The sequence below is a fragment of the Oryx dammah genome, unplaced genomic scaffold, assembly GCF_014754425.2.
Source record: "Oryx dammah isolate SB20612 unplaced genomic scaffold, SCBI_Odam_1.1 HiC_scaffold_27, whole genome shotgun sequence".
NCBI classification, from domain to species: Eukaryota; Metazoa; Chordata; class Mammalia; order Artiodactyla; family Bovidae; genus Oryx; species Oryx dammah.
Window position 1 is genome coordinate 135,159,280 of NW_024070211.1, and position 15,055 is coordinate 135,174,334.

At 44.6% G+C, this 15,055-nt stretch overlaps 1 protein-coding gene across 1 annotated transcript in view; it reads left to right on the forward strand.

The window, feature by feature from the left end:
• The window catches only part of CYFIP1 (cytoplasmic FMR1 interacting protein 1), a 104,193-nt gene extending 89,158 nt beyond the window's left edge, over positions 1–15,035 (forward strand). Inside the window, exons 24-31 of the mRNA XM_040227900.1 lie at positions 1,043–1,186; positions 1,445–1,535; positions 4,040–4,170; positions 8,739–8,811; positions 9,330–9,424; positions 10,132–10,370; positions 10,799–10,946; positions 14,234–15,035. Coding sequence (XP_040083834.1) covers positions 1,043–1,186; positions 1,445–1,535; positions 4,040–4,170; positions 8,739–8,811; positions 9,330–9,424; positions 10,132–10,370; positions 10,799–10,946; positions 14,234–14,398 — 1,086 coding nt within the window. The 3' untranslated portion in view covers positions 14,399–15,035. The remainder of the gene's footprint in view (positions 1–1,042; positions 1,187–1,444; positions 1,536–4,039; positions 4,171–8,738; positions 8,812–9,329; positions 9,425–10,131; positions 10,371–10,798; positions 10,947–14,233) is intronic.
• The last annotated feature ends 20 nt before the right edge of the window (positions 15,036–15,055 follow it).

Consider the following 15,055-nt stretch of genomic DNA (forward strand, 5'->3'; position numbering starts at 1 on the left):
AACCAAGAAGATACAGCAATCTGAAATGTTTATGTGCCAAACAACAGTTTCAAAATACTTGAAGTAAAAATTGACATAAGTGAATGGAGGAATGAACACCTCCATAGTTGTAGTTGGGGAGGTCAACTTTCCTCTCACTTAGTAATCAAAAGAATAAGTATACAGAAGATCAGCAACAAAGAATGGACATGTGGAGAACACTTAGAACAGCAGAACACACATTCTTTTCAAGTACCCATGGAGCATTCTCAAGATAGACCATATCCTGGGCATTAAAGCAACCTTGGCATATCCTGGGCATTAAAACAACCTCAACAGAATTCAAAGAATCAAAATATTACAGAGTGTTATCTGATCACAGTGAACTCAAACTTGAAATCAGTAACAAAGAGATGACAAGAAAATCTCCAGACACTGAAATTAACATATTTCTAAATGATCCTTAGGGCAAGAGGAAGTCTCAAAGGAAGTAAATAAAAACTTGCAGGGTGCAGCTAAAGAAGTGCTTAGTGTGAAATACATAGCACTGAATGCTTAACATTAGGAGTTTCCCTGATGGGTGTGCACCTGCGTCCTTAGGCAAACTGGGAGGCCTTATCTTACCAGAAACGACCCTGCCTACCTTTCTTGCCTGCCCACCATGCACGGCCCGCGGTCTCCAGCTCCCTGGTACCCACTGTCCCATCAGAACCTATTGTCGAGCGTCTCCCTTAGGAGACAGGGAGCAGTAATATGGGGGCAGCAGTGAGGTTCTAGGATACATTGATTTCTCATTCCAGGACTTCAAAATATCTTCTGTAGGACTGGCAGTTTAATAAATGTTGGAAGACCAAATGGTTTTGTTTTCTTCCTTCTGTTTTAGCGAGCTTGTTTTCATGTCTTCAGGTTGAAAACATAGATGCCAATGAAGGGCAGTCTGACAGGTTCTTTGGATCCACTGTGAGCTAATGCGTGTAGATATGGATTCTTCATTTTCATGTGTGCATGGAGCTACACTGAAAACCCGGCAGCTTCATCAAGCACTAATGTTCTCTGCCCCCAGGCTTTAAACCTGGCCTATTCGAGCATCTATGGGAGCTACCGGAACTTTGTGGGGCCCCCGCACTTCCAGGTCATTTGCCGGCTGCTTGGCTACCAGGGCATTGCAGTGGTCATGGAAGAGCTGCTGAAGGTGGTCAAGAGCCTGGTATGTTTCCCTCTGGTGGGCTTCCTTCCCAGGGTTGGGGGGAGGATTCTGCACCCAGTTCCTGTGTGGCGAGGGGCTGCCCACTCCCATCGAGGTTGCTTTCCTTCTATGTGTGAGATTTCCTTTCCAACCAAAGTGATTCTCAGTCCTGGGTCATTACCGTGCATTTTACTAACAAATTCATTTTCAAAAGTCCCCATCGCACCGACAGCCTGCAGGGTAATGTGGCTGGTGGTTGACACAGACCATCTCTCACAGCTGCAAGGCACAATCCTACAGTATGTGAAGACGCTGATGGAAGTGATGCCCAAGGTCTGCCGGCTGCCGCGACATGAGTACGGCTCTCCAGGTGAGCACAGCATCCCTCTGGGGCGTACAGGGAGGGGCAGTGTCAGCCCTAGGTCACTTAAGGGAAATCAAGTTGGAAATTATTGGTAAGGATCAGGTCTGCATTCCCCAAGTGGGATAAGGTGGGAAGCCCAACCAGAACCTGATTGTTTCCGACAGAACAAACCAGCCTTTCAACCAAGAGCTGGTGTGCAGGGGTGGGAGAGCTGGGTGGGGGCTGACAGTGCTGTGAACCCTATGTACCTCAGCTCTCCTGCAATACCAGGATCTTGCAAATCACTGATGGGGGAGGCAGGGAGTGCCACTGCCTGCTAGTCTTCAGCAGCCCAGGCTGCAGGGGAGCCCGTGCAGGGGCCCACTTCCCCAACAGTGCAGCTTGTCTGTCTCTGCCCGGCAGCCTCCTGTCTCACTGGCCAGCTGCAGGGCCCTCAGGCAGATGTGGTCTTTGGGGTGCCAGACAAACCTATGTGAGCTGACCAGAGAGGATTTGGGGCTTTCTACATGGATAACCTTCATGACTCAGAGAGCTTTGTTTGTGATAAAATTGAATGACAAGAACCCTTGTCTCTTAACAAAGCTGCCTTTTATCTCATATTTGTTAATACTTTATTGAAAGCTGGAAAACTATCTTGGTCACCAGTGAGATACTGTCCTGATAGGCAGTTGGCTGGTATGGTTGAGCCTCTGGGTGTTCCTGGCACCACCCAGGGCTGCTGTTGGTGTTTGAGGAGACAGTGAGGTGACCCACTTGGCCATTGGGAAGGGAATAACCATTGGTCTGTCCTGGCTTAGGGAAATCTCAGAAAGTAGGCAAGTAATGTTGGGATAATAAAACTGGTGCTCAGATCCTTATTAGAGGTGGATATTTTAAATGTCAAAGACAAAGCCAAAAAGCCAAATCCAGAGCTGGTCTGCAGGAGAGCTGTGGACTTCCAGGCTGGTTTCCACATGTCCTCACCCAGCTGGCGTGGCACCACTGTAGAGGTAGTGCCATGTTGCTGGAAGTACTCCCACGCTCATGCTCATTGTGGGGTGGACCACCAAGAGGAAAGGATGGTCTCTCAGGCAGGCAGGGCTGTGGGGTCATTGTGGAACAGCACTCAGGGCCTGTCCTGATGGGATGAGAGGTTTGAAATCTAAGTACCCAGCATTTTTCTCAGTGTTGTTTTGCCTATTCTGGGTCTTCTGTATAACTATAAATTCTGGAGTCAGCTCGGGGATTTTGACTGTGTCAGCAGTGAATGGATAGAGTGCTTCCTAGACTTTATGCTTCTTGTCTTTTCCTGCCTTATGACAACATCCAGAACCTCCAGGAGAGTGGTGAAGATGTGCTGTCTTTCTCTGGAGCTCTGGGAGAAGGCGTGCAGATTCACCACTGAGTATGATGTTAGCTACAGGGTTTTTGTAGATGTCCTTTATTAGATTAAATATGTTCCTTTCTATGCCTGTGAAGGGATTTTGAATTTTATCAAATACCTTTTCTACCTCTGCTGGGGATGACTGTGGTCTTGCTCATTTATTGCAACATGATGCCTCCTCTGAAGGTATACACAGACCTCAGAGATGTTGTAGATCTGGTTCCAGCCAGCTGCAAATTATCACAATAAAGCAAGCCATATGAATTTATTTCCTGATGCATATAAAGTTATGTCTACTATGCTAGAGTCTACTAAGTGTGCAGTAACACAAGATACGCCTTTTAAAACATCCATATCTTGGACTTCCCTGGTGGCCCAGTGGTAAAGAATCCGCCTGCCAATGCAGGGGACACGGATTTGATCCCTGGCCCAGGAAGATCCCACATGCCCTGAAACAACTAAGACAGTGTGCCACAGCTGCTGAGCCTCACTCTGGGGCCTGTGCTCCAGAAAAAGAGAAGCCACCAAAATGAGAAGCCCATACATGCAAGGAGGAGTATTCCTTGCTCGCCACAACTAGAGAAAGCCCGAGTGCAGCAGTGGAGACCCAGCACGGCCGTAAATAAGTAAATAAAACTAATTCTCTTACTTTAAAACACGTCATTGCTAAAAAAAATGCTAACCATCATCTGAACCTTTAGCAAGGTGTGACCTTTTTGCAATAATAACATCAAAGAACCTGGATCACCATGACAAATATAATAATGATGAAAAAGTTAAAAATATTGCGGGAATTATCAAAATCTGATATAGAAACATGAAGTGAACAGATGCTATGGGGAAAATGGCACCTATAGATTTGTTTGACACAGGAGTGCCACAGACCTTCAGTTTGTGAAAATAACACAATATCTGCAAAACACAGAAAAACAAGCTGTGCCTGGACTGGGTTGACAAGCTTTGGAGCTGAGGGCCAGGATCCAGGCGGTGGAACAGGAGATGTGCCCATCTCCCTGGTGGGCAGGATGGCAGTGTCGGAGAGTCTTCGGCCAGCACGGGCGCTTCCGGCTGGGGGCCCCAGGCTGCGCACTGTCACACTCCCCCCCCCAGCCTCTCCCAGCCTCACTTTGATTCTCTCCCGCTTCAGGCATCCTGGAGTTCTTCCACCACCAGCTAAAGGACATAGTTGAGTATGCGGAGCTGAAAACGGTGTGCTTCCAGAACCTGCGGGAGGTGGGCAACGCTGTGCTCTTCTGCTTGCTTATAGAGCAGAGCCTGGTGAGTGTCCAGCGCCGCCATGGCCTGCATCCTGCCAAGCCCCTTCCTCCTCATGGATGACAGAAGAGGCCATTCTTCAGGCGCTTGATTTAGTGGCGTTATTTAATGGGGGAAGGAGAGCAAGTGTTATAAAGCACTTTTCTTTTTTTCATGGTTATTTAGACTTTTGAATTTGTTCCCTACAATTGAAAAACAAAAATACAGTAGTTCATTTAAGAATGTTTTACTGTGTGACTATTGTAAGAATGTTTTATTATACAGTATTCACTGCATCTAAATTAACATATATGACACATACATAATGTATAAAGCTGCTGCCTGAGAGAACTGTTTGTGATGGAAAATTCCATAGCTGAGGCTCTTGAGACCTCAGAGTGGGGCTCCATGTGACTAAAGAACAGAGTTTTAAATGTCATTGAATTTTAATTTTTTACATCAAAATAGGTACACATGGCCCATGCCTGCTGAGGTGGACAGCATATGAAAGCAAGCGCTAGGAGCCCAGCAGCACAAAGAAATCACGCGTGGGCACCCGCAGTCCCACTGCCTGCCTGCTGGGCGTGTCCTTCGGCCTCTCCCTCTGTCCCTGTAGGTCACGTCAGCTGACTACCGCTCTGCACCCAGAGCCCTCTTGAGGTGGCCTCACTCTGCCTTTCAGTGAGGCCTGCGGAGCAGGATGTCTTCCCTGCTGCTGGGCTCTCCTTCTGTTCCATTTGTATCTTGACCATTTTACTACAACTTGTGTATCTTCTGTGTGTTACACATAAATGCTAGTATTGTTGTGTATCGCTCAGTCGTGTCCGATTCTTTTTTGTGACCCCATGGACTACAGCCCACCAGGCTCCCCTGTCCATGGGATTCTCCAGGCAAGAATACTGCAGTGGGTTGCCATTTACTTCTCCGGGGGATCTTTTTGACCCCGGTATCGAACTTGTGTCTCCTTCCTCGGCAGGTGGATTCTTTACCGCTGAGCCACCAAGGAAGCCCCGATTTTAGCTTGCCTTTTCACTCTAGTAGTGGTGATGTTTGAGAAACTGAAACTCCTAATTTGACTGTAGTCTCTTTTCTATGGTTCTTGTGTACAAGCACTTCTTGTATCTCTTCAAAGAAGTCCATTCTTCTCTGAGAATCATAAAGACATTCTTTCATATTTTCTTCTAAAGATTTTAGGTTTTGTTTCTACATTAAAGTTGATACTCCTTCTGGAGTTGGTTTTTGTGTGTAATGTGAGACGTGGATGAAGATTCTTTTTTCCTCGTGGGTCATCAGTTGTCCCTTCTCCAGTGACTGAAGGAAGACTCCTTTCCTTGTTGGTCAGCAGTATCCCTCTGTCATCCTCCGTTTTCTATGGATGTGCTAGTCTGTCTCTTGGTTTTCTTCCTCATTCTACTAGTCTGTGTCTGTCCATGGCTTCTAACATGTTGTCTTACTCATGGTAGCTCTAACTAAAGTGTTAACCCCTGGTAGGACATGCTCCTTACCTTATTCTTCTTCAAGCACATGCTACCTCTTTGTGGATCTTTGCTCTGCTCTGAAAGTATGAGAATCAGCTTGGGCCAAATACACTGAAAAAGCACATTGACATTTCAGTGGGAGTTGTGTTACATTTCTAGCTCTATCTGGGGAGATCTTTGCTCTGTTACTTCTTAAAGCAGTCTCTTCTGTCTCTGGAGCCTTGGCACCTTGGCAGAGGCAAGGTGTGTTTTGCAAGGACCTGGGCCAGGGTGTTTCATACACTGTGCAGGGTGTGGCAGTCAGACTGCAGGCCTGAGGGGCTGAGCCAGTGGGCTCAGCACCTTACACCTGGTTACTTGAAGAAGATATGCTGGCTCTCACATCAGGGAGCCCAAGCTCGGGTGCAGGGTATAGTCTCTGGTCAGGATCTCATCTTCCAGACTCTGCTCTGCCACTCTGCTTGCAGAAGACCTTTTACATGTGGTGCCAGAGGTGGGCAGCTCCCAGGCCTTTGCTGTCCCACTGCCTGTGACTCAGCCCAGCTGCTCCCTGCAGCAGGACTGGTGGTGCTGGGCCAACAGGCAGCTCCCCAAGGAGCTGGTGTCCAGGGCAGCCTTGCTCCAGGAGCAGCTGAGGGAGAACTGAATCTTTCACCTAAATACACAAGATAAGTGAGGGGAAATTCCTGTAAATAGTAATCACTCATCATGAATTTTCAATATTTAATAGAGGAAAAGTCCCTTCATGTATGACTTTTCCTGAACAAATATGTAAAGTGCAGGATCTCATCTGTGTGTATCCATGCCCATCTCCGCGTTCCCTTTTTCACTTGACAGTAAATCTGGAGATCATTCCACATTAGTAATGGTGACAATCATCAGCCTTTTCCAGCTGCGTGATACTCCACAGACATTACGCTCTAGTCTGTGTTTGCGTGGTAGTCCTTCACCGTCTGATGCCTTCCTTCTGTGTGAAGAGCTTGTGTTCTTTCTGGACTTGGGCACAGGAGGTGTGGAGGAGGGGGTCAGCCTCCTTTTGGAGGGTTCTGGAAGAGCAGGGCTGGCTGACTGACTGCTCTTGCAGGCTTATGTTAGACGATGACAGGATCTTTACATGATGGGTACAGAAAGCCTTCTCTTCCTCCTCTTGCTCTTAGTTTTGCTATCATCTTTTCAGAAATCCTCAGAAAGGAAACTCTTATCAGTCAGTATGTTTTGATTCTCTGATAACCATTTCTTTGTTTAGCAATTTGTTTTATCAAGATTTCAGGATGGGTGTAGAGTAGGAGGCAGGAGAGCCCATTCTCATTTCCTATCTTTTTGCCCTCTGGTGAGCACACTGCTGTCTAAAGAGTTTCCCTTGTTTATGGGCCCTCCAACTAGGGAAGGGCACCCTTCTTGACCATTTTTGGGTTCATGGTGGGGTTTTAGATGTTGAGACCCCTGTGATATTGGAAGTAAGCTTTCTTCCTGCATTCCATTGTTCTGGAGAATAGGTTTTATGTAGTGTGGGGTTTTATTGCCTGTTTAAAGGAATTTGTGATCCAACAACAGGTTCAGAGTGACTGCTCAGACTCTTGTTTGAGGCTCAGTGGGGAATGGCCAACGGTGCCCCTTCCTTCTGCCTCCTGTTCTTTGTTTACAAAGGAGGCACCTGCTTCCTGGCTCTGCAGGGACGGCTGAGAGACCCTAAAGACAAAGGAACCGTGCTCAGTGCTGTCTGTGTTCCAGTTCAGTCGCTCAGTCGTGTCCGACTCTTTGCAGCCGCATGGACTGCAGCACTCCCTGTCCACCCCCAACTCCCAGAGCTGGCTCACACTCATGTCCGTCCAGTCAGTGATGCCATCCAACCATCTCATCCTCTGTCGTCCCCTTCTCCTTCATTCAATCTTTCCCAGCATCAGGGTCTTTTCTAGGGAATCAGCTCTTTGCATCAGGTGGCCAAAGCACTGGAGTTTCAGCTTCAACATCAGTCCTTCCAGTGAATATTCAGGACTGATTTCCCTTAGGATGGACTGGTTGCAGTTCAAGGGACTCTCAAGAGTCTTCTCCAACACCACAGTTCAAAAGCATCAATTCGTCAGCACTCAGCTTTCTTCACAGTCCAACTCTCACATCTATACATGACTACTGGAAAACCATAGCTTAGACTAGACGGACCTTTGTCAGTAAAGTAATCACAATCTGCTGTCTAGGTTGGTCATAGCTTTTCCTGCAAGGAGCAAGCGTCTTTTAATTTCATGACTGCAGCTACCATCTGCAGTGATTTTGGAGCCCAAGAAAATAAAGTCTGTCACTGTTTCCACTGTTTCCTCGTCTACTGCCATGAAGTGATGGGTCCGGATGCCATAATCTTAGTTTTTGGAATGTTGAATTTTAAGCCAGCTTTTTCACTCTCCTCTTTCATTCTCATCAAGAGGCTGTTTTGTTCCTCTTTGCTTTTTTCCATAAGGGTAGTGTCATCTGCATATCTGAGGTTATTCATACTTCTCCAGGCAATCTTGATTCCAGCTTGTGCTTCATCCAGCCTGGCATTTTGCATGTTGTACTCTGCATATAAGTTAAACAAGCAGGGTGACAATATTCAGCCTTGACATACTCCTTTCCCAATTTTGAACCAGTCTGTTGTTCCATGTCCAGTTCTAACTGTTGCTTCTTGACCTGCATACAGATTTCTCAGGAGGCAGTTAAGGTCATCTGGTATTCCGATCTCTTTAAGAATTTTCCACAGTTTGTTGTGATCCACACAGTCAAAGGCTTTTGGCGTAGTCAATGAAACAGAAGTAGTTGTTTCTCTGGAATTTTCTTGCTTTTTCAATTTGATCTCTGGTCTGTGTTTAAATTAATAAAAATGAAAACTGAGTAACTAAAAATGAAAATTCAGTTCCTTAGCCACATTCCAAGTACTTAATCACCACTTGTTGCTGGTAGCCACCTGGACAGAACAGCGAGGGACAGTTCCACCAGCACAGAGACTCCTGTTGGGCAGTCTGCTTGCAGTGTTTATTTTACACAAAATGAGAAAGATGTGCCTTGTGTTCAGCATCTGATTTCTTTGTCCATCTTTACTGTGAGATAAGCTTCTTCATGCAGCCTTCTTTTTCATTGTTCTAGTCTCTAGAAGAAGTATGTGACCTGCTGCATGCAGCCCCTTTCCAGAACATCTTGCCAAGGGTCCATGTGAAAGGTGAGCCAGTCCTCTGACCAGGGTAGGGACACACGTCTGTGTTGCCAGAGAGTTCTCTTTAGTTAAAAAGCCAGCTTTGAGTTTGCTTCCTGTTCAGTCACATCCTGGAAATAATATAATATAGTTAAATGAATATTGAATAAAGGAAGTATTTAGGATGGAAATGCTGTATCTTGATTGTTTCAGAATAGCATGGGAGCAGGGGTATTGGGTATATATGAAAGAAGAATGCCATGAGCTCATGATTGTAGCAACAGATAGTCACAGAGGATTCATTGTACTGTGCTGGTTTTGACTACAGTTGGATTTTTCAGTAAGTTTTTAAAAGTTTGAATATTGCGCAAAGACTCAGTTCTCTGAGTTAAAATAGCAGATTAGCCAGTTCCATAAAAGAATTTTCAAAGAGAACCTCTATGAAAAATATTTTTCATTTCGGTTTTTCTTTTTTTACAAAATTAAACTTATGCAGTTGTTATTCATACAAGGAATAGAGTATAAAATATTTTTTTCCACCGTAGAGGGAGAGAGACTTGATGCCAAAATGAAAAGACTAGAATCAAAGTACGCCCCCCTGCACCTTGTCCCTCTGATCGAAAGACTGGGAACTCCACAGGTAATGCAACGTGCTGCTGTGAGCTGGGCATCCAGGTGGGCTGGTCATTGGCAGGGTTGATGGACTCTGGGTGAGACCTAGTCCCAAGGCATCAAGAGACTGCATAGGCCTGCTCAGCTACTCAGGCCTGAGTTTTCCAAATGAGTTTCATAATAGGACCTTGTCACAGGGTGGCTGGGAAGTTTGAATGCGCTAACACGTGAAAGGATACAGAACATCAGCTGGCAGGTGAGACGTGAACAGTAAACATCTCTGTTTTTATTGACCATCCCTTCATGAAGAAAGCTTTCTCATAGGCTTTTAAGAACAGGAGGTAGGGAGGAACTTAAGCTAGCTACATCAGAGTCTCTCAACCTCTTGCCATTTTGGATGAGATAATTCTCTGTTGGGGGGACTGTCCTATGAATTGTAGGACATTTAGCAGCATCCCTGGCCTCTACCCATTAGATGCCACTAGACCCACAAGCTATGAAAACCAAATGTCCTCACAAGATAAATCTCTCCCTTAAGAACAACTGTGCTTGACAGTTCTGTTTAGTCTGATAAGACATGTAAGTAATAGCTGACGTGTTTTGTTGATGTTTATTTTTAAAAACCCTCTTCTGCAAGGTGTGATAGTTTCCAGTGAGTCAAAAACAATGCCGGAGTACTTCGACTTCAGCATTCTAGCTGCCTGCCGTGCCTGTGACATTTTGTCCTTTCTACAGCAAATTGCAATAGCGAGAGAGGGCGACCTGCTAACAAAGGAGCGTCTCTGCTGTGGCCTGTCCATGTTTGAAGTCATCCTGACTCGGATCCGGACCTTTCTGGACGACTCCATCTGGCGTGGGCCTCTGCCCAGCAATGGGGTCATGCACGTAGATGACTGTGTTGAGTTTCACAGACTGTGGAGTGCCATGCAGTTTGTCTACTGCATTCCTGTGGGAACACATGAGTTTACAGTCGAGTAAGTGAGTGCTCAGGGCGGGGAGGTGGGAGAGAAGCTGGCGTAAGGCTCATGCAGAGAACGACTTTCCTCTGGAAATGGATTCCCATATTGCTGAGCTGCAATAAAGCGAGTTAAGTAGGGGCTGTTACCTGATGCCTAGGAAATGTTTCAGGGCTGGGCTTCTGGAGTTTTCTGAACTCATGGAAACTTACGCAAGTCAGGTGTGTATTTTGCTAGACAGGCGAACCACCAACACTTCATGAACTCATTGTTCATGGCGGGGCCTTGATCTAAAAAGAGGTTCAGAAACAGTTTGCCAGAGGAACCCCAAAGAGGTTTTTACCAAACCAGGGACACAGCTCTCCTCATCATACCCTGCGGGACACACAGGTGGTTTGGCCAGTGGCATCTGGTCGCCCGTTCCACCTCCTGCTTCTTGTCTCCAGGCAGTGCTTTGGCGATGGGCTCCACTGGGCTGGCTGCATGATCATTGCGCTGCTTGGGCAGCAGCGCCGCTTTGCTGTGCTGGATTTCTGCTACCATCTGCTCAAAGTCCAGAAACATGATGGCAAAGACGAAATCATCAAAAATGTGGTACGTGGAAGCTTCACAAAGACAGACATTTTCTGTTTAAGTTTTTGTTTTTTTCCCCTATGAATGTTTCTCATCTGAGGACAAAAGGTGCCACCAAATGAAACTTTCTTTTCACTCCTCAAATGAATCTAAATAGAATTAGTAAGCAAAGGAGTCTGATTCCATTTCCCTTCTATTTTCAAGGTATGTAGATCTACTTCATATTATAGAGCCTGTAAGATCTGCATTTTCTGTATATTGGCATACTCTTTCAGCCTTCTGGCTTCATTAAAGATCTTTTTGTGTTTGTCATTTTATGGATTCTTTGTAATTGAATTCCAGAAAATACTTATTATCTTTTCAAATATTTTAGTTTTTCTTCCATGTGGGGACTTCATTAGACATGTCTGTACATGTTTAGTCACTCAGTTGTGTCTGACTCTTTGCGACCCCATGGACTGCAGCACGCCAGGCCTCCCTGTCCATCACCAACTCCTGGAGTCTACCCAAACCCATGTCCATTGAGTCGGTGACCATCCAACCATCTCATCCTCTGTCATCTCCTTCTCCTGCCTTCAATCTTTCCCAACATCAGGCACTTTTCAAATGAGTCAGCTCTTCGCATCAGGTGGCCAGAATATTGGAGTTTCAGCCTCAACATCAGTCCTATGAACACCCAGGACTGATCTCCTATAGGATGGACTGGTTGGATCTCCTTGTAGTCCAAGAGACTCTCAAGAGTCTTCTCCAACACCACAGTTCAACAGCATCTTCTTTCGTGCTGAGCTTTCTTTATAGTCCAACTCTCATCCATACATGACAAAAACCATAGCCTTGACTAGGCAGACCTTTGTTGACAAAGTAATGTCTCTGCTTTTTAATATGCTGTCTAGGTTGGTCATAACTTTCCTTTCAAGGAGTTTAAGTGTCTTTTAATTTCATGGCTGCAATCACCATCTGCAGTGATTTTGGAACCCAAAAAAATAAAGTCAGGCACTGTTTCCACTGTTTCCCCATCTATTTCCCATGAAGTGATGGGACCGGATGCCATGATCTTAGTTTTCTGAATGTTGAGCTTTGAGTCAACTTTTTCACTCTCCTCTTTCATCAAGAGGCTCTTTAGTTGTTCTTCACTTTCTGCCATAAGGGTGATGTCATCTGCATATCTGAGGTTATTGATATTTCTCCTGGCAGTCTTGATTCCAGCTTGTGCTTCAGTCAGCCCAGTATTTCTCATGATGTACTCTGCATATAAGTTAAATAAGCAGGGTGACAATATACAGCCTTGGCATACTTCTTTTCCTATCTGAAACCAGTCTGTTGTTCCGTGTCCAGTTCTAACTGTTGCTTCCTGACCTGCATACAGGTTTCTCAAGAGGCAGGTGGTGGTCTGCTATTCCCTTTCAGAATTCTCTTTCAGAATTTTCCAGTTTATTGTGATCCACACAAAGGCTTTGGTATAGTCAATAAGGCAGAAATAGAGTTTTTTCTGGAACTTTCCTGCTTTTCTGATGATCCAGCGAATGTTGGCAATTTGATCTCTGGTTCCTCTGCCTTTTCTAAAACCAGCTTGAACATCTGGAAGTACACGGTTCACGTATTGCTGAAGCCTGGCTTGGAGAATTTTGAGCATTACTTTGCTAGCGTGTGAGATGAGTGCAATTGTGTGGTACTTAACATCTCTGTTTTCTGCGTCAGAGGTCAGGAACAGCATGGCTCAGCTGGGTCTTCCATTTACAGTTTCACAAGGCCACTATCAATGTGTCTTTAAGGCTGTGTTCCCTTCTGGAGCCTCTAGTTATGGATCTACTTCGACTCATTCAGGTGGTTGGCTCCATTCAGCTCTGTTCCATTGGAGAACTAAGGTCTCCATTTCCTTGCTTGTTATTTAGTTCACATCCCTTCTCATGCTTTCCACATGGCCCCTTCCAGCCAACATGATCAAGTCCCTCACACTACTAGTCTTCTAATTTAATTTTGTGCCACATCTCTGCTGTCTCCAGCTGGAGAAAGTTCTCTTCTCGTATGATTAGATTGGATCCACCTGGGTAATCCATCCTACTTTTCCTGAAGTCTGTAACCACCTAACTATATTTGCAAGGCCCCCTTTGCTATTGGAAAGTAATACATTTACAGGTTCCAGGGACTGGAACATGGACATCTTAGGGGCCACTCTATCTCCCATACCTCCATTTCCTTGGCTGTCTGGGCTGTACCCAAATACTGACTTAACTGACTTCACCTCAGTGTGATCTGCTGTGTTTTTAACTTTTGAAAGTCACTAGTTTTTATTTAAAATGTTGATTTCCTTCTTCAAATCTTGGTAGTAACTGATAATTTTATCTTCACAGAATTTTTTCCATTTTTGTTTCTTTATACATCTAGTCTAAATGCATAAAGAAATAAGTCATCATATAGTCTTTGTCAGTTCTGAGACCTCAAGGGGTATATGAAACTGAAATGTTAGTTTATTGGATTTTTATTTGGCAGCTTTTGTTTGGTTGAACTTAACTTGGGATGCCTTTCTCCCAGGATTTCCATTTACTGCTCATCTCCCAGAGTTATTACCGATGTGGAACCACTTTTAACTTCCAAAGAGGTCCAGGCTTGGTGGAGAGCCTTGGAGTGCAGTCCACTTTGCTTAAAGCCCAGCCTGTCTCTTCATCCCACCCCTGCTGGTAGCATCTGTCTCTGAGTAGCCTGGCTTTTCTCTCACTTCTTGCATAGGCAAAACCAGCAGTGCTTTAAACTGTTCTGTTTTCGTTTTTGTGTGGTTTTTTAATATAGTTCTATTACAGCAGGAAGTGAAGTGACATGAAAGTCGCCCAGTCGTGTCCGACTATTTGCGACCCCAATAATGCGTGGAATTCTCCAGGCCAGAATACTGCAATGGGTAGCCTTTCCCTTCTCCAGGGGATCTTCCCAACCCAGGGATTCAACCTAGGTCTCCTGCATTGCAGGCAGATTCTTTAACGAGATATGAGGGAAGCCCATTATAGCAGAAGGGTCTATCAAAGCACCCTGTCCACAATAACTGGAAATTACTCGTGTTGTGTTAGTTACTGGGCTTCATCTTCACATTTCTAGCTCTTAGGACACCACAGTTCTCAGTACCTGTCTGTTGAATAAACAGGTCTATAAGTTTTACACATGAATCTACAGTAGCATGAAACCAACAGAGAAATGTTGCAGTAGTTAAAGAGATGGTATGTATCAGTAGTTGGCTGTAATTTTTCTAATATGAAAATCCTGAGGTATTTTGAAGCATGAAGAATAAATGACAGCTATCCTAATTTTAATTGTTGTAGCCTTTGAAGAAGATGGTGGAAAGAATTCGCAAGTTCCAGATTCTAAATGATGAGATAATCACTATCTTGGACAAGTACTTGAAGTCAGGTGATGGAGAGAGCACACCTGTGGAACACGTCCGCTGCTTTCAGCCACCTATCCACCAGTCCCTGGCCAGCAGCTGAGGGAGTGTGTATCACCTGTTTTTGAAGAGTCCAGTACTGACTGCATTTAAGATCTAGAAGGGCATGTTTTTCTTTCCATAAACTATTTAGTGCGATTTTGGGGAACTATTTTTCAGTATCTCTGTGCCTGTTAAAATAAGGGGGTGCTTTTCAATCTAAAAGCTTGATTTTATAAAATTGACTTATTTTTCTACACTAAAATTGTATATACTTTTGGTAATTAGAAAATCTGAGAATGTTGACTGCAGATTGTTGCCATCATGTTCTTACAAAATCGTTTTCCATTTTTTTGTGGAATGTTCCAACAGCTAGCTATGTCATGAAGTGCTGCTGAGTTCATCCATTTATCCTGTAACATTTAAGGAAAGATCTGTGAATTTAAGCAAGAAACTTAATACCAGCTAATAATAAAACCCATTACCAACTAGAATTAAACTTAATGATTAGCTTTTGTTGAGGGATTTTTCTGGTTTTTTAATGAAAACCTTTTCTAAGTCATTTCCCTTTCCCATTTTGTCTTTCAAAAAATAGTGAACTTGATTTCTCTGTTTCTACTAAATCCAGCTGTAACAAAATCTAGTTTGTGACAGGATTTAAAGGTTACAGAAATAAAAATAATGGAACCTGTTTGTGTTCATTCATTTACTGTGACCCTGT